The sequence below is a fragment of the Coffea eugenioides genome, chromosome 3 (genome assembly GCF_003713205.1).
Source record: "Coffea eugenioides isolate CCC68of chromosome 3, Ceug_1.0, whole genome shotgun sequence".
NCBI classification, from domain to species: domain Eukaryota; kingdom Viridiplantae; phylum Streptophyta; class Magnoliopsida; order Gentianales; family Rubiaceae; genus Coffea; species Coffea eugenioides.
The window spans coordinates 18,742,067-18,762,109 of NC_040037.1; the positions used below are offsets into that span (position 1 = coordinate 18,742,067).

At 34.5% G+C, this 20,043-nt stretch overlaps 2 protein-coding genes across 2 annotated transcripts; both read right to left on the reverse strand.

The window, feature by feature from the left end:
* Window positions 1-242: 242 nt before the first annotated feature.
* LOC113767033 (CRIB domain-containing protein RIC4-like) lies at window positions 243-4,978 on the reverse strand. The gene is made up of 3 exons (XM_027311205.1): window positions 4,806-4,978; window positions 4,460-4,624; window positions 243-755 (listed from the first exon to the last, which is right to left on the reverse strand). The coding sequence occupies exons 1-3, from the start codon at window positions 4,948-4,950 to the stop codon at window positions 511-513; spliced, it is 555 nt and encodes a 184-aa protein (XP_027167006.1). The 5' UTR covers window positions 4,951-4,978; the 3' UTR covers window positions 243-510.
* An 11,239-nt stretch (window positions 4,979-16,217) lies between these two features.
* Window positions 16,218-20,043, reverse strand: LOC113766244 (leucine-rich repeat receptor protein kinase MSP1-like). The gene has a single exon (XM_027310455.1). It carries the CDS (start codon window positions 20,041-20,043, stop codon window positions 16,246-16,248), a length of 3,798 nt encoding a protein of 1,265 aa, XP_027166256.1. The 3' UTR covers window positions 16,218-16,245.

Genomic DNA, 20,043 nt, shown 5'->3' on the forward strand with positions numbered 1-20,043 from the left:
TTCTCATTAAAATCTTGCATGTTTACAATTTCACTTATTCTAGGGCATTGCAAAATTTGATTCTAGTACAAATACTATTCTGGTACTATCTTGAGCACTACCACATTTTTCTCCAGCAAAACAAAAGTGTTGTGCTTTCTTCCACAAGAATTGATAGACCTCATAATCAAACAAAAAATATCAATTCCAGAAAACAACAATAGAAACAAAGAATTATGTAAAATGATTCCAAGCTAATTTCTTCTAAGAAAGGATATCCACCACCAGAGGGAGAGAGAGAGAGAGAGAGATAATATTTGAAATCCTTGAGAAATTCTTTAAAACCTGAGCATCTCTGAAATGAATCAACTACCATCATCATTATGACTAGCATCATTTTCTCCTATCACTGATAAAGTTTGCTTCTTCTCCAACTTTCATACAATCATGAATGAAAACACTAACTAATATAAGCAAACAACCATAATGGATCCTTCTTTCTTCTCCATCTCTTTTGCAATTGATAATATTCTATTTCATGTTTGTGCTACCAACAGTACTAATAGGTGCACCAGCTTGGGCTTCCATAGCAAGTTCAAACTGTTTTAGAGAAATAGATGGTAAAGATAGAATTTCAGGAGCTTCCAGATTTTCCCATCCTTTGATAGGGTTGATTGTGGTGGATCCATCCCACCCTATGTGTGTAACATGCTTCACATCTGTTGGCAACCCTATCTCCATTTCTTTTTCAATTTCCTCATCTTCATCATTGTCAACTGGTAAATGTCCAAGTATAAATCATGAGAAAAGGATGTGAATAGTAAAAATGTAAATGAAAAAGATGTAGTGAGGGGACATGAAAATCTGAATCAAGAATATCTAATTCTCGGAGTCTTAACCTTATCTGCTAGACAATGACCTCCTCAGCAACATTCCATCAATTATGCTAATATCTCAAGTATTATATTGTACCTCATTATTAGCTTGGATGAAAAGATTAATCTTTCAATGAGTAGTCAATTAGAAAAGATATTTGATGATTCTGCATCACTGGTAAATATAGTCAGAGTTACTCCACCACAAGGCTTATATTATGTTTAACTGATACAAAATTTTTTAGTCCTTTTGAATTGGTTTTTGATTTCAATCATTTTCAGTGCCGACAGGTATTCTATGCAATGAAGAAGACATTTTGTATTGTAACAATTTAATATGTTGTACCTTGATTTGTTAAAAAAAAAGTAATTGTTTTTTGTGTCCTAATCATACTAAAAGTTCATGATTCCTGTAATTAAACTTTTGTAACTTCTGTTTTGTATCAATAGTTCTTCCAACCCCACCAAATAATTGAAGATTTAGACCATTCACACATCATCAAACTAAATTAGATACAATCATCATTAAACAAGGTATTGGCAATAAGTGGCCAAAGTAGATTCTAATGATACCAAATGTACATGATATTTGTAATTAAACCTTAACAACTTCTGCTTTGTATAAATAATTCTTCCAACCTCACCAAATAATTGAAGATTTAGACTATTTACAGTTTACACAATGCCAAACTAAATTAAATACATCACCGTAAACAAGAGCTTTGAAATGGAAAAGTGGCAACCACAAATAATTTTTTTTTTTTTTATCAATTTTGGAATGTCATCAATTTAACTTTTAAGATGTAGTTTTAAGTTTTCAGTCTCATAAAAACGAACTAAAAGTTATATTCTTCTAATTTGAAATAAGGATTTTGAAAAAAAAAATTTTGTCATCTAGGAATTCAGTTACCATTGAGTCCATTAATCAACTCAACATTTTGATGCCCAAAGATTAAAAAAAAAAGTTAAAAGTTTCAACTAATTGCCTTTCTTTTCTTAAAAAAAGTTTGGGTTATAAAATTAAACAAAAAATTTTGACTTGGAAATCATTTAATTGCTTACAAAAATATAGTTGGCTCGCATCATGAGGAAAACCCACGATTCAAGACACTGAGGAATCAAGATCCTACAAGGGTTAATGCCGAATTCTCCCACATTTGCCTCTTCCTTTTTCTCTATCACATTGGTTTTATATCAATTGAAAGGACATCTCTGCTGCTAATAATATAGAAATTAATTAACCCCCCCAAAAATAACCCTCATTAAAGCAAGACATTAACGATATTCATTCATGCATTCAGAAATTCTGTGTACGTGTTACCATCTCCAGTTCATCTATAGTTTTCGCATTCTTCAGAAATGAATTAAGACATCCCATGAGAACAAAATATGAACTTTGAAGCAAAAAAACCTTAAAATAAAAATTGCGCTAGTTTAGTTTGCACAAATAAAGAAATTGATCAATATATATAAGATTTACTCTTAATTTAATAGTGACATACAAAGAGTTAGCTACAAAAAGATAATCTATATTTCTTTGACTAATTTCACTTTGAACCCATAAATTATTGAAGTTCCTACTTTAGTCCTTAAATTTCAAATTTGGACACTTTAGGAAATTATCTCCCTTAAGTCCTTAAATTTTAATTTTAAACAATTTACCCCAATCCATTCCATCGATTTATCAAATTATTGGAATACTCACACACAAGTGATACTCATAGTTTAAGAACTAAAGTGGGATGATTTCATACTTTAGTAGGTAAAGTATCCACAGCTTACGTTTAAGGACTAAAGCGGGACGAATTTCATACTTTAAGAGTAAAATGTCAAAAATTAAAATTTAAGAACCAAAGTGACAGTTTATTTATAGTTTACGTGTTCAAAGTGCAATTTTCGCATTTTTCCCATATCTTGAAGTGGGATTCTTTTTTTTCCAAAACCAGTAGGTTTTATATATGGAACATTGGACTAGCACACGACTTATGGAATTTCTTTTTTTAATTTTTGGTGCTTTTCGATTAAAGTTTTATTGAATCCTTAATCTGGATAGAAGTACATGACATTTTTGTTATTTGGAAATCCAAACACTAAAAACCATTAAAAATTTTTGCCAATTGAAGCAGTAACAATATGTTGTCTTTCTCATTGCAATCAATCAACCAATACACGAAACATCCAACCCGAAAGAAACAAAACAAGAAAATTTGTTTAAAGAGCTTTCAAGTTGCAATTCATTCTCGTGATCACGTATGCATACTTTTTCATGTGAAGATTAGTTAATCCATGCTTTGAAAAATCATAGAAAAAGTGAGCAGCACATGGGTAGTTTTCTTCATTTTTTTCGTAGTTCATCAATTTTTATGGAAACTTTAACACAAATAACATTTTAAGACTTTAGATGCCAATTGTTAGATATTAAAGCTTCCATTCTTGAAAATGAAAAAAATATGATCTTGAAAATTGGATAATTTGATTTTAAAAATGTCGGATTAATTTGCAAAGCTTTTGGCCTTTTTCCCCCTTTCTGGTAATTTTCTTGGCTTTTATACTCTATATTTATATTTCTTTTGTAGTAATTGGTTCACCAAAACTAAGTACATGAGAAGTAAAAGCTTCGACTTCTTATATTTGATGGAGATGGTCCATTATTTGTTGTTGGAGTAATGATATACATACTCTCCAGCTGTATTTTTATTTGCTAGCCACATAGTTTAACAAACTTTATTGAATACTTTTTGACTTTTGTTAAAATGTACTTTAAAAGAATTGTGGGTTTAAATCCTTCAAGTTAACTATATGAATAACATGAGGCAAATAGTTTACTTCTTAAAAATTGGTACTTGTAGAGTTTGACAATTGTACTTTTTTATTTTTTTGGGCCGGGGGGGGGGGGGGGAGGATGAGGGAGAATAAGAATGTGGTAAAAATTAGCATATTTATTGTTTAAATATGATCTTAGATATTTTCTGGTTGAATTTTTTATTGGTTGGTTGGAACTCAATAATCCAATGCAATTTGTAATGTTACAAATATCATGCTGCGAAAATCAGGATATTTAATATTTACAGGAAGACTTTGACCTTTAATTCTAGAGATTTTGTGCAACAAACAAAAGAATTAAATTTGATGTGTAATTGAAATCATTTTTTATCTATGATCCTACTCCGAAAAATCAAATGCAATTGTAACATATCAAATTGATGCGGCAAAAGTCAGCAAATTGACTGGTAATTCTAGAGATTTTATGCAACAAACGAAGGAATTCAGTTTGACAAGCAATTGAATGAAATGTTGTGGAAAAAATAGCTTACTAAATTCTTGGATATGAACATTCAATTTTTTTTTTATGGATTTTTAGCAAACCGTCAAAAAAATAGCTCTTATCGATAACATAATTAAAATAACATGCCAAAAATCAGCATATATTTGCTATTTAACATGTATCAAGAGATTCTTTAATTTTATTTTTTGGAATTAAAAGAATAGGAATAGGATCGAATTCCTAGATTCATCCCCTTGCATTTTGGTGGATATTCATATTTGTTTTTAGTTAACAAAAACAAAACTCTAAACCAAACAAGATTAAAACATAAGAAACTTACCAAGCAACCTAGAAATATTTTCCAACCGCTTCATCAATTTATTGACTCCTTTCGAGAGGCCAGATTTTGGAAGAGCTAAGAAAGCCCTTAACTTTTTCCCTTTTCCTCTTGATTTGGTCTCTTTTTCTTCTTTGTTTTGGAGAATCTCTTTTTCTTCGTTGCTTCCTATATTTAGAAAGAACAATATAACATTTAAAAAAAAGAAAGAAAAGACAACCACAAAACATCGGAAGCAACATAAAATCAAACACAGCTTTCACACACAGCACACACAAAAAACACAGAGAAAGCACACAAACTTATACACACTAAAACAAAACTGAAAGAGATTGAGATGTGATCATACTTGTTGTTGTTGGAGGAAGAAGAATCTTCTGTGATGAGTGTTTCTGCTTCTTGGGCTGATTACACTTGCCTACTGCAACGCTTGACTCAGTACCACATCCCATTGGAAATGGAAGCAGTACAAACCTTTCCTTATGATCTCTCATGATTCTCTCTGATTAATATATGAAAAAAAAGAAGAAAGAAAGAAAGCCCAGAAAGAGTTTTAATAAAACACAAAAAGAACAAAAGATCTAGATGAAAAGAAAGATGAAGTTGCAAAAGAAAATTTGGTGCCACCTGTACCTTCAAAGTAGGTTTGTTATATTGTGTTAGTATCTTTGTAAAGAAGCTAGAATGATTTTTTTGTATGGAGATGTGAAGAAAGAAAATTCAGGTTTGGTGAGATAGAAAGAAAAAGAGGGAATATTATCATGGGGAGTGGGTTGGAGTAGTTAGTTGGTTTAACAGTGCAACTCAACCTACTGTTTACGCTGATTGCACTTTTATTAAGTAGATTTGAGTTGAGATTTAAGGTTTGAGCCCACAAAGGGTGGCTTCTATTTCTGGCTAAATCTCTGCTTAATTACGTTAGTTCTATGCACTGGGGTCCAAGTTACTATTTGGCTCCCTTGTTTATTAAGTCACACCACTTTTAAAGGATGCAGATAGGAAGTTTAATCTGTCTGTACTGCTGCTCGTGTACATACATGTTCATTAGCCATCTCTTTCACGGATTTTCTGATGATCCAAGTGCACTGGTGAATGCACTTAATTTATTTCTGATTTAGCATTTAAATGCGTGCAATCAAATTTATTAATCTCCGCATTTAAACACTTTTTCGATGTAATTTCACGATTTTTAAAATTTTAAATACGAAGTACTTCTTAATGAATGTCTGTCGTACACTTTTACCTATGACACTCGTTATATAAACCGATTTTGTATTAATTAGCAAGGTTTGTTGCATTAGGTCATGTCATTGGAAGAGTAGTTATATGGCAAGCATTTTTGTCCAAGGTCACAAGCACATTTCGCTTTCCTAAAAATGGATAATGCTATTGAAATTCCGGCCATGAGTAAGGGATATCTGTGTTAGTGAAAATCATCGTCATCTCTTTAAACATCTTTAGCAGGCTGTTGTAATTAGGGATTTTATTCTTATTTACCTCTAATCTCCCTTGATATCAAGAAAAGACTATAACAGAAAAATCTACAAATTCTTTAGTGAAAAATGTGTTTAAAAGAGGAAAAAGGAAACTTGTTCTTGATATACATGAAAATTTTCTTACAAAAGGTCAAGATAACATTTGACTTCTTTTGTCAGTTAACTTGTTTTAGAAATCAAATACGGACAATATAGGATATTCGTCAGACTTTTGGTTCTTACAACGGCAACCGTTACCAACACGTACTTTTTGGGGGAGGTTAGTGTAATTATTCAGATCTCGAGAGAGGTGGCAGCAGCTATTATTAGCCTATTAGAAACCACAGGGATATTTCTGAAATTATCCCTATAAATATCCATATGATGGATTTTTCCACCTTTTCAAGTTACTAGTTAGTAGTTACTAATCCCTTTTTAGGTAAGCAAGTGCCTTTCGATTCAGCTTGCTTTAGGTGAAGGAATTAAAATGACACGTGAAACCCACGTGGCGCCAGAATGTAATATGATTGATATCGCCTTAACTCATTTGGTAGATGGATTTCTTGGTTTAAAGTCAATGCAGTTCAACATAAAAACAGTGAAATAGAGACAACCTGATATATATATATATATATATATATATATAATTTCTGTATATATAAAATTTCATTTCAACAGATGCACTCATGGCAGTAAGTAGATCAAAATATGATACAGATACATAAATCTAAAAATCAATTTGACGTGGATATATAGATCTAAAAATCAATTGGAACAGCGAACCAAAATTTCGCTTCATTAGTTATTTAGTTCTCCAATAATCCAATTTAGGTTAAGTGATCAAATGGTGCCCCAGCATTCCAAGATCCCAAGCAATTTGGGGACTAACAAAGCCCATAATTCAGCAATTAGGCTGGTGGCAGAACCTATATTCACGGCAAAATAAAAAACCCAATGTCCATTCTCATTTTGGACCAAGCCACCTCTACCAGCTAGTCATGGATTTGCCAGTGATGAAGCATCCAAATTCAATTTAACCCATCTTCTCCATGGGAAATTTCATTGGAAAACGACCTCTTTCTGGACGATGGGATTGACTTTAGCACAGCTCTTCTGTATCTCAATAACTTAATTTGACTAACATGGCAATATAATTGCATGGGGATTGGGGGCAGCTGGTTTGGTGCTGTTGGTGCATTTGTTGTATTTTTTGTATGATATGGTGTATATTTACAGAAGCAATTGTACTCATGCATTAATTTATCAATATATCAAAGTTACGTGAATATACACCATGTCATGTAAAAAGCATAACAGTCGCACCAACAGCGCTTAATGCCAACAATATCCGTACTATTTCCATAATTTTTTTCAAGACCACATCTGATAAATATCCGCACAAAAGTGAGATTCCAATCATTATGGTTATCCATTCCAAAGCATGCTGGCAGTGCCTCAGTTTGATAAGTTTAGCCCAAATCTACTACCAAAAAAGGACAATCCTGAATGACTTGCACAGTTGTGTTTGAGGAACCAATGCGTAAAGGGCAAACTTGACACGGAAGCGTAATTAAGAAACAGATACTTGATCACCTTAAACCTTGAGGAGGGCATTTGAGAAATGTTGAATAAATCAACCAATACAATGTAAGAATGTCATAAATATGTCAAAGATATAATAATAAGCTATTAAGACTAGGGCTATTTATAGGCTCTAAGCTAGTAAAAATGTACAAGGAACATTCATGTTGTCGTTGATAAACACAGTAAAGAAGCTGGCACAAGGAGCAACCGTATATTATATATGGAAGCGGAGAAATTATAGGGTGTTCCAATATAAAGCTTTTGATGCTGAAACTATTGTACGTAGAGTGCTAAAGGAGGTTCGCTGCTATGTGGTAGAACGGAGGAATTTATCGAGTACAAGAAACAACTGGTTACTTTGCCGTAGTTGGAATTTTCTCCAAGAGATTTTCCTTAAATGTTGATAGCATAACTGTAGTTTAGTTGATTGTAGCAGCACTACTGTATAGCTTAATTGGTTGTAGCAGTACTTTTGTGCAGCAGATTCCTCTGCTCTTGTGTACATTCATGTTCTATGCAATAAAATCTCTTTTTACGTAAAAAAATGTATAAGGAACATGAAACATTAAAATAAGAAAACTAATTAACGAACATGAAACTACTAAAAACATTTAAATAGAAAGCAAACAAAAAAAAAAGACAAAACTGCTGAAATCTCACAACTATCTGATGTAGATCCGGCTTGGAGAGCCATGGATCTGGCGCTTGATCAATTGAAATCTTCCCCCACGAGCTATTTTCTTCGATCTTTCTTTAATAACATGATACACCTAAGTAAATAAACATACTAAATAAAACTATGATGAAGACCTAAATTAGAAATCCTATGATGATTTCTTGGGTATCTTTATTGAGGTGGCAATAGGGTTTTCAACTCGGAGTTTTTCGTTTCATATCAGACTCCTCCACTTCAAAAAATGCTTGTCTTCTAGCTTCATGAAAAATCTTGATGCAGGAACAGCACATGAATATCACCACGATCCTTTCACGAATTTGGTAAACCCCAAACTTGCAATCTCGTGCTTGTCACAAACATAAGACACCATATAAAAATTCACCTCTAATTCTTGGGGGTCTCAATAACAATTCAATCTTTTCTCCTTATCTTCTGCTTCAATCTATAGTATTCGAGTTAGACAAAAACCTAACTGAACACCATTCTTTGATCTATATAAGATAAGTATTTTTTTTTAGTAACATTATTTTTTAGTAGCAAAGAATAGACTACAAGTATCCCACCAAAGGATATAGATTTAGAAAGACGAGTACACAGAACCTCAAAAAGATATTGCTTTAAGCTCTATTTATGGGTAGATTTTTATAGGAATCACAAATAGGTAAGTAAGAATAATCGTTAGACAATTTCAATTACAAAATATAATGGTTTAGATTAATTTTATAATTGTCAAATTACCATTAATATGGCCCTTATAGCCATTACAAAAATTCTCCATTTATGCATCTAAAACACCCCAACAACTTCTACATCCCGAAACCCGAATCCTTTAACTTCTTAGGAGGGGGGGGGGGGGGGGGGGGTCATATATCTCAATGTCCTTTAAACACCAATGGGGATCTATTTGTTGACTGCTTGGTGTAGAAGGGAATCGAAGAGGATACAAATCAAAGTTGGTGATGGTTGTGATGCCTTTGTTCTGCTATGACATGACCCCTTAGAAGGATATGTATCTTGGATTACGAAATCTAGCCAGAAATTAAGAATTATTATATCATCAAAAAGGAAAAAAGGAAAAAAAAAACTATGAATCTTTTATTTATTGAACTAGAAGTTTTTAACTTTTGAATAACAGTTTACTTTAGTCGTTTAAATTTCTAAATGTGGCTACTTAGTTCTTCAGATATCAAATTGGATTTTGATGGGCAAGTAGTCATGGTCTCTAGTCCTCAATCCTATTTCTTTTCTTGGGTTGAACAGAGCATGTGATTAAATTTGTTTACTATGCTTTCCTTTTTTTCGAATTTTTCTTCTTTACTATGATTATTTTTCCAAACAACCAGAAAAATTTCCATCAGAATATAAACACTAGTAGAGAAAATCTAGTTTGATACACTCATGTTTAGACAAAAAAAAAAAACTTGTTATAAATTTCTAACTTATGAAGGCCTTTTTTTATATATATGTTTTGTATCCTTGAGGCACAAAATAAGCACACAAACTATAAGGTGTAGTTTCAGTAAAAAGTTCAAACATTATTATCCATCTCTTGTTTAAATTTTTGCCTACAAAATTTAAACTTGTACAAACAACTAAAACACTAGATTCATTGATCTTATCATGTACCTTTAAGGGTATAGAATAGAAGAATCCATTTATGAATACGAGTTTAAGTGATGCAACAATATATCATTATGATATGAAAAAGATGTTTCCAAAAGTTTCAAGTGAGATTTTAAGTCTTATAAGGAGGTAAGGAGAAAGGAAAGGATTTGAGAATTCAACTAGAGAAATTTGTATCGGCTACTTAATATTGTTACAGATTAAATTAGATCTTGGGGGTATTTATGATTTTGTTTCACAATCATGTTTTGAGACAATTTTATGTTTTAAAACTCTATGAACAAAGAAAAGCCTAAATCTTTTTCCCCGGTCTAGTTCTAGCTTCATTCATTTGGACAAACACAAAACTAATCCATGCCAATATTCAACTGCATGCAACGTTGAATTGGGTTCTTCTGAAAGCATGTCAATCACCAGTTCCTCAGTCCACAGCCCGGAACCTAACATGATATATATTACTCCAACTAAGGGAACTCGATGTATTCACTAAAACTTGTGCTGGCAACATGGAAAAGAAATTAAACCCTACACCTTATCTTAAATTGCGGGTTTTTTTAATTATAAAATAGAATTATTATTATTATTAGGGATAATTTTAGAAACCTCAGTTCCCTGAGGTTTCTGAGAATTTCACTAGCCTCCCCTAAAGTTTATAAAATTATACAAACCTCTCCTGAGGTTAAGGTTTTGATAACAAAATTAGTCCAACTAGAAACAATAACATTAAAAAATTACTTAATTATTAGATATTAGTACTTTTTAATGTTACTTTTTCTAATTGGACTGATTTTGTCATCAAAACCTTAACCTTAGGGGAGGTTTGTATAATTTTGCAAACTTTAAGGGAGGCTAGTGAAATTGTTAGAAGCATCAGGAGAGGTTTCCAAAATTATTATTATTAGTTTGTTTAGGTAGATGTTTAGATGGTTATACTACTACTTCCAAGCTCTGTAGTAGGTTTTATAATATATAGAGGATCCCAGGACCGTGAGATCTGGGATCTTAGGAACATTCCATTCAATCCAGTGTTTTAAACAAATTGTTACAAGAATTTTAATTCTACACACATTCTGCATGGGTTCTTTGTATAATTTTGCACCCCAAACCACCTTGCAATCTCAATTAGTTATTAACATGGTTACAATCTTTAAAATTAAAAAGAAGTCCATCTTTAAATACGAGTTTGTGAGAGGCGTAGAAGAGAGTTGCGACTTTGGGAGGTAAAATTTTTGTTTAAATGTAAAAGCCACCCTTGTTTTTAACTAAGCAGCACAACTGCTCCACTTTTATTCATATGAAAATAAGTTTACTTTGTTGTATAAAAAAATTTCCAGACAACTCATTTACGTAATGAGTAGTGAAGCACATGTTCCAAGGAAATAAAATGACTAGAGCAAAAGGCTTTTGGTTTCTGTGGCACCCATGCATATGAAACAACAAATCCAGTGGAATGAATATTTAACTTCAACAACTTATTGGGGGTAAAGTTCAAAATTTTTTTCAAAATTATATAAAGGGAAAATCGTTCAAAATGTCTCTCACATTTTGTCATATGAATTTTTTTGTCTTTCACGTTTAAAATAATAATTTTACATCTCTTACAAAATTAAATTAGTAAAATTTAGTCATAACCTAGATTTTGATCACTTTTTACTCTAAATCCATCATGTACCTCACACATGATCACTTTTTTGGGGGTAAAAATGTTAAATCTCGATTGTAATTAAACAAATGGCCCGATGCATAATCATTTTTGCCCCTACTTGACCTTTTTATATATAAAAAATAATTACATGTAAGTCACATGGTAATTTCAAGTTAAAAAGTGATTATAAACCTAGGATAGGACTAAATTTTACTGACTTAATTTTGTAAGGGACTCTATTTTAAATATGAAGGATGAACAAATTAATTTGACAAAATGTTAGGGACATTTTGAATAATTTTACCTTATACAAAACAGTACTAAAATTTTTGTGGGTACAAAAGGCGATATTTGCCCTAGTGCCCCCATTGCGGTCTGTAACAACTTGATACATAATCCATTTCTTCCATTAATTTCAATAATAGGTACCGTTCAGCATGTGTCGATTCACCCCTTAAGAATATTCCTTCACTTCAAGTTAATATTTCTTTACTCAAAAATTTTGCACCCCTCAAAAAGAAGGGGAAAATTTTATTCGTAGGATAGCACCCTACATGAATGCTAAAATTGCCAACCATCCAAAAGAGCTCGAGTTGAGGCGATTGTTTGACTATATGGGTGAAGGAATACTTACCTAGGATTTTGATTCCTGGAAACATCAAAGCAAACTTGCAAGATTATTGATGAATAAACAACGTGGGAAATGAGTGTTTTCCCTTTTCTTGAATTGGGAATCTGTTTTCAAAGTGAAGCTGAGAAATTCAGGCTTTTTCTATGCATCTCACAAACTCTGGTTTTTTAAGTGAAGCTGAGAATTTCAGGCTTTTTAAGTCTGATGAGCTTCAAAATCTAGTTTATATACTTGCATGCAGCATTGTGTGAAACACTGAGGCTATATCCACCAGTTCCTACTGTAAACAGGACTCCTCTTCACCTAGACAACCTTTCTAGTGGCCAACATGTTCATCCAAACACGCGAAGGTAATGATTTGTCCATATGCAATATTATGGGGCAAATGGAGTCGATTTGGGGAAAAGATTGCAAGGAGTTTTAAGGCCAAAAGGTCGATTTCTGAACGTGGAAGGGTTAAACATGAACCTTCCTACAAGTTCACGGCCTTCAATGGAGGACCAAGAACTTGCCTAGGGAAGGTAGTGGCTTTTACTCAAATGAAAGCCGTTGCTGCTGCAATAATTCATGAGTAAATCTTATATACACTGTCATAGTTACATATACGACACATATGCAAAATTTAAGTTTCAAATTCAAATTCGAATTATGTGTCATACATCTAATGATAAAAGTGTATATATTTTCAGTGTATAGAAAATTAATCCATAATTCACAACTCAACGTTCAAGTAACAGAAGGTCACAGTGTGGTTCCTAATATTTCAATGAGTCATTCTCTACATCAAAAATGGCCCGAAAGTTAGGGGAACAAATAGATGGAACTGAGCCGAATTGCTTCATATTGGGGTCAAAGTCCTCAAAAGTTGCTCTTTATTGTTTTGATCAGGACAAAGTTTAAGAAGTGGCCACGCATGTACCCAAAACCTTGTTAAAAAGTCTCTTGAAGCAGGTTTGATAGTGTTATTTTCGGCTCCATTCTTTTTTTTTTTTTTTTTTTTGAAACGGTAGATGATTGTATTACTAGACAAAAGCTGTACAAGTGCGAGTAAAGGCTCGATTGAACTTTATAAGTAGCAAAGCTACCACTAAGGAAACCAATTTTCGGCTCCATTCTATTGTTGTATTTGATGCAATATTTGGTGTATAATTACACAGATTAATGTTATATACACCGTCAGTGTAAAGATTTTTTAACACTAACAGGTATAGATATATGATACATAAATAAAAGTAAATTTAAATTTTGAACAATGATGATGTGGCATTCATTATAAACCAATTTGTATAAAAGAAATCTTTACACTAACCATATATATAAATTAATCCCTGATTATATTGTATTATTGTACCAAGTATATGTGTAATACTTTATTTATGTACATCATTTTTTTTTTACAAATACAACAATATATTATGATTTTAACCTGAATCTTGTAACAAATACAATAACTGTTGATCAATTGGCTCGGACACCAGACGACTTGTGGACCAAAATTAAACCGTACCAAACCTAGATCCGTTAATAAGGTACAGTTAATAAGCTTTTGTTCCATGTTTCTAATAATAGTTTCAAGAAATGTGCTGCATAACACCTTTTTCCTTTTTATGACAACCCCTTAATTTTGTTAAAATTTGAGTATGAAAAGGCACATAAACCTTACCTCTTTGAACGCGTTGATACTTGGTATGATTGGATTGTGTTATTTTGGGTTATTTAAAATATTTTTCCTCGCCTTTTGTTGATTTTTCAAACAACTAGAAAAACAGTTTGAATAGCAAATAATTGTTTTGAATAATTAAAAAAAAAAAAGAAAAACAATTTGGATTGCAATTAACTATTTCGAATACCAGGTGAAATGGACTGACACTGAACAAACTAATGTTTAGGTTGGTGACAAAAGGGAAAAAAAAAAAAAGATTTCTACCCCTTCTTTTCTTTTTCTCTTGATTCTTTAGTGATAAATTCTTCCACCTCTCATCCTCTAGCTTTTCCATGAGAGAGACCAGCTCTCCCTAGGGATTTTTCTCTTTGTTTATTAAATAAATTTTCTCTCATAGGATTCTCCAAGTAAGAATTTACTCCCTCTTAGATTTTCAAAATTGCAGTATCTCCTTTTCTAAGATTTTTCTGGCAAGAGTTTCTTTCACTCCCAGTGAGAGAGTTTTTTTTTTCTTTGTTCTTGCTAAATTTGAGGTATCTCAGATCAATTTGGTTAGATCTAAACTTTCTACCGGGAGTTAGAACTAGTGGAAGGCATCACAAATTACTACAGGAGATGCAGAGATTTAGTAATGTTTGTAAGAAACACTGGAGTTTTACAGTGTTAATTATCTGTTAGTGGTTACTCAAATCTGAAGGAACTCCCTCGTATGTTTTTCTTATATTTGCCATGAATTAATGAAATTCCCTTGTTTATTTTGAAAAAAAAAAAAAAAAAAGGGGCCCGTCTTATGAATTTAAGAATCGAGGCATGTTCATTTAGTCCCCTATCTAAACCTTGTATTTGGTACTAATTTATTATGATAAGTAGATCAAGTAGTTTGTTTTGTAGAACTGGAATTAAACATAAAATTGTATGATTTGTGTATGTGTGTGTGTGGTTGGGGGGGGGGGGGGGGGAGGCGGGACGTGTATACGCGTAGCAAATGCTGCAAAATGTCATCAAACTATTAACTTTTATTGCTTTTCATCACTTAACTATTTTTCTTAGCCAAAAATATCACCTAATTATGTATATTTTTTTTTTCACTTAGAAGTATTCCAGCCTTTCGGTCAGACTAATCCCTTAAGATTGTGTAGAGTCTTGCTCCAAGAATAAACGGTATGATAGCACATGGAGATCGATCACGGATCTGATTGTTACTATTAGACTATGGAACCGGTCGGACTACCCACGGGCATCACCTAACTATTAAAAATGCAACTTCTTGGTCATTCAATTAAATCTAGGCGTTAAACACTACTGAAAAATCGCATGCATGACATGCGCAAAGGATTTCAGGGACAAGAGAATGAGTATTGACCTGGACAGAGCAGAACTCCATGATGATTATTCACAAGATGCAGATCAACATGTAAACACGGTTGCAAGCAAGGGAAGTTGCCGCAGCAGATTGCCAAAAGTGATTGCTGCTGGTGCTTTTACTGATTGTGGTACAGATGCATTGCCCGACACCGGGAATGTTTTGAGTGAAGAGCATGCAAACCATATTGCTGATCGGTAGGCATCATTATCCTTGATTGATAGCCTGGTTTCTCATTCGCATCCTAAGTGAGGGAAGGGTGTGGATTATGGCACTTTCAAACACTACAATTGGAGCTTTCTCGGTTGTTTTTCGTAGGACATGCACTGGTTTGTTATTTTCAAGGATCTTAATATTGCCTGTTGGTCTTATGGATTCTATTACATTTTTTTTTAGTGTAACCAGAGGATTCGAACTCGAAACGTCTCACCTATGTTTCCTCCCCGCAAACTACCCATCTATCTCTCCCCTCAGATTCTTTTATATTAGATGCTTTTTAAAACAATATATTAGTATTTTATATAATATATATATATATATATATGTATATATATACATCTCCACATATTTCTTTCCCTCCAAGAAAACAATAATTGCGGAACATGCCTAATTTTTTAGGTGCTCAAAGAATATAATCACTTTTACAGTGAATAAAAGGGACATTGTAGCCTTTTCAAGCTTGTTTTCAATGGTCAGCCTAAGTGTCCGAGGTTCAAACTTGGCTTTATCTATTGGGAGCAATGTGGTCATTAAATGATTTGAGGGGGCAAAGTGAAACAATGATCACATTACAGGGGGGGTTTATTGTATTTCACCCTTGTGATTGGGTAGAACATGAATTTTTACTTATTTTCTTTTTCTGGTATCAGTATACCATCGTAGACCTCATGACTAATTTTTTTTGCTGCACTTGAATGTTGGCATGCTAGGTAAGCAAGATCAAGAAAGTTGAGTTACACCATATCTATTATTTACATGCTCAGTCATTATAGTACCATTAAGTAGCTACAAACTGGTCAAATCAGCAAGTAATTCTTCATGTTATATGAGATTATAAGGTACAATCACAAACCAGAGATCAAATTTCTGTCTACTCAACATTGTTTGATTTCAATCAAACAGCACAAGTTCAACCGTAGGTCTTTGCCCCCTTCAACAGCTTCACAACTTCAAGCATTGTAGGCCTCTTCCATGGCTCATCACAGGTGCACCTTCTGGCAATTGCAAGAACTTCTAGCATTTGAGTTTTCCACGCTGCTGAAGAAGCAGAGAGATAAGGGTCTAGTACTTCAGACTCCCTTCCCCTTGCAACCATCCACCTCATCCATCCAACAAGATTTCCTCCCTCAATATCAGCTTGTCCAGTTGGCGCTTTTCCTGTCAGCAGCTCCAGTATCACCACCCCAAAGCTGTAAACATCACCTTTGGTTGTAGCCATCATGGTCTGACCATACTCTGGTGGGATGTATCCAAACGTACCAGCAAGAACGGTGGATACATGAGTCTCACATGCACTGATGATCCGTGCCAGGCCAAAATCCGATACTCTTGGTTCAAAATTTCTGTCCAAGAGTATGTTGCTGGATTTTATATCCCTGTGAATGATGTGAGGAACAAATCCATGATGTAGAAACGCAAGACCTCGTGCTGAACCAAGACAAATCTTGAACCTAGTAGGCCAATCAAGGGCTTGAATTGCATCTGCCTGATTCCTTAGCCAAAAGTCAAGGCTTCCATTCTCCATGTATTCGTATATTAAGAACCTCTCATCTGCAAAGACACAGTAGCCCAGCAATGGAACTAAATTTTGATGATTTACCTTTCCAAGTGTCTCCAGTTCAGCCAAGAATTCGCGATTACCATGCAAGTGACCTCCATTAAGTCTTTTGACAGCAAATGTCCGACCTGGCAGAGAAGCTTTATAAACTGTTCCAAATCCACCATCACCAATAATGTAGCTTTTACTGAAGTTTTCAGTAGCTGATAAAATATCTGCAGGATTTATCCGCAATAAAGAGTGCTCAAAAGTTGCAATATTGATGCTCAGAGGTACTTTTGGCTTCTTCACCAAAAGCTCATCAGATGACGCTGGCTCAGTTGCTCCAACAATCTTATTGCTGCCTCTTTCAAGTAGCATGGCTTCTTGTCTCAGCATTCTCCACCTCACAAGACCAATGAGGATGATCAGGGAAACAAGTGTGGCACCAAGGGCAATACCCAATACAGAAGCATGAGATAAAATTACCGGAGATGAATCCCGATGTCTAGGCAGGAAAATATTCTGGTTTAGCAGGCAAATTTCAGTATCCTTACAAGTATCAGGTACATTGCCTGTGAATTTGTTGCCAGAAAAATTAACAAAGGCAAGGCCTTCTATATCACATATGTTACAAGGAAAGGAACTCTGGAAATTGTTGTTGGATAAGTCAAGATATGTCAAGGCAGCAAGAGATGAAAGAGACAAAGGCAGAGTGCCTGTTATTGTATTATTGTGGAGGTCTAACATGGAAAGAGATGTCAAATTAGAGAGAGAGTCACAAAGGTTGCCAGAGAGTTGGTTAAAACTTGCATTTAGGAATAAAAGAGAACTGGTGCTTCCAGGACCAACAGACACAGTTCCAGAGAGAGAATTCTGGCTGATGTCCAAAAATGTCAAACTTACTATATTGAATATTGAAGGCGGCAATGGACCAGATAACAGATTATGTGAAAGGTCAAGCTTCACCAGACTTGACATTTTAGACCCAAAATTTTCTGGAATTGCGCCTTTGATCTGGTTATGTGAAAGGTTCAGACCTTGAAGGCTCATCGAGGTCAAATGAGGAGAGATGGGACCTGTCAGACTGTTGAAAGACAGATCGACCGATGTCAAGTTTGGCAAGCCAGAAATTTCAAATGGAATGCTCCCATTGAGTCTGTTCCCCTGCAAGTTTAATTTCGACACGACAATGCATTTATTGATTGATGCAGGAATTTGGCCCTCAAGATCATTATTGGACAAATCAAGCATTCCATAGTGCTGAACGAACTCAGAATCTGGTAAAGGCACCTTCTGAAACCCAGAGCAGATCTCCTCAGGTATAGAACCAGAAAATTGGTTGTTGGACAAGACAAGGTTGTCAAGTAGCTTCAGTTGAGATATGGATTTTGGAATGGGACCTGTCAGTCTGTTTGCCCCAAGGTCCAGAGAAACCAGTTTCGTACACTCAAAAATCTCCAAGGGAACCTCTCCAGTTAATCTGTTGCCATGTAAAGAAAGATTAGTGAGGTTTTTCAATTTCCCAATGCTCACAGGAATACTTCCTTCAAAGAGATTATTATCTAGTTGCAGTCTCTGCAGGGTTGAAACCTTGGCAATTGCACTGGGAATTGGACCTTCAAGCATATTGTTGCTCAGTGAGATCTCCATCAGCGTCTTTGATTCCCATAACTGATCGGGAATCTTTCCAGAAAACTTGTTTTTTGAAAGCTCCAAGGTAATAAGCTGAAGGTCCCCCAGATAGGCAGGTATTTCTCCAAACAGACCATTTTCAGACAACACCAAATCTGTGAGGCTCAAACAATTGCTGAAAGTTTTGTCTATGCTACCAGTGAAGTTGTTATCAGACAACTGCAGATTGCTTAGGGACTTAGCATTGCAAATTTCAGATGGCAATTCCCCAGACAGCTTGTTACTACTAAGATCAAGTGATGACATTAAAGGCAGATCAAGTGGTGGTAAGGATCCACTTAAGAGGTTCTTTGAGAGTATTATGGACTCTACTTCTTTCCAATTAGAAATCCACCCAGGCACAGGACCTGACAAACAATTAGAATCAAGGAGGACAGAACTAATTGACTCCAGTCCTGCAAGGTCTTCAGGTAATGGACCAGATAAGGAGTTAAAGGACAGATTGATGATCTTCAGCCTCTTGCAGTTTCCCAACTGTGGAGGGATTTTTCCAGTTAGTCCAGCATTTGGAGCAATGAGATAATTTAAGTTTGTTAGCCTACCCACACTTTCAGGCAGTTCTCCCTTAAAAATGTTCTCTGCAAGATTCAAGTAAGTCAAGCTTCTAAGCTCTGTTATTTCTTCAGGAATATTACCGCTAATTCTGCAGTTTTGCAGATCCAGTGACTGAAGGTGTTTCAGGTTCCCAATTGTTATTGGCAGAGGTCCAGTTAATGAATTCCATGAGAGATCAAGAGTTCTGAGCCTCCTTAAGTTTCCAATCTCTGGAATTATTGGCCCTGAGAGTTTGTTTTGTCGAGCATCAAAGTATAGTAGCCTGGTGAAATTGCCAAAACTGGAAGGTAATCTTCCAGAGAAATTATTTACACTGAGGTCAAGAGACTGCAATTTCTTTAAATTCCCAAGCTCTTCAGGAATATTCCCATAAAACAAATTTCCATGGACCGAGAGTTCCAACAATTCTTCAAGCAAGCCTATTGCTGATGGAAAACTTCCAGAAAAGCTATTGTCATCAAGCACCAGTTGTCTGAGATTGTTGAGGTTGGATATAGTTGGAGGAAGCATTCCAGTCAGTCTATTGTCACTCACGTCCAGACTCTCTATATTCTCTAAATTCCAAACACTTTCAGGGAAACCACCCGTAAGGGCACAATGGCTGAGATTCAGGTACTTAATAGATTTAAATTCACCAATAAGAACAGGAAAAGGAAGACTTAGAGGTGAATTTGTACAAGATAAATCTATTTGCCTAACAACTGCACCTTCGCATCTAATCCCAGTCCAATTGCATGGAGAAGTTTCTGATTCAAACCAGCTAGGAATTGCATTTCTTCTCGAGATTAGAGACTGCCGAAGAGCTTTCAATAACTCCACATCCCCAAGAAAAATCCCATGTGTCAATGCAGGGTAAATGACGAAGGCAAGGATAATTGTGAGGACATGACAAACTTGGTATCTGAATATGAGCTTTGGCAT

Bases quoted from the DNA above. Each gene is read 5' to 3' on its own strand.
- LOC113767033 (XM_027311205.1), bottom strand. From the start codon at position 4,950: ATGAGAGATCATAAGGAAAGGTTTGTACTGCTTCCATTTCCAATGGGA. The intron at 4,625-4,805 runs GTATGATCACAT...TTCTAAATATAG, and splicing joins TCTTCCTCCAACAACAACAA to GAAGCAACGAAGAAAAAGAG. The intron at 756-4,459 runs GTAAGTTTCTTA...GACATTTACCAG, and splicing joins AAATATTTCTAGGTTGCTTG to TTGACAATGATGAAGATGAG.
- LOC113766244 (XM_027310455.1), bottom strand. From the start codon at position 20,043: ATGCCAAAGCTCATATTCAGATACCAAGTTTGTCATGTCCTCACAATT.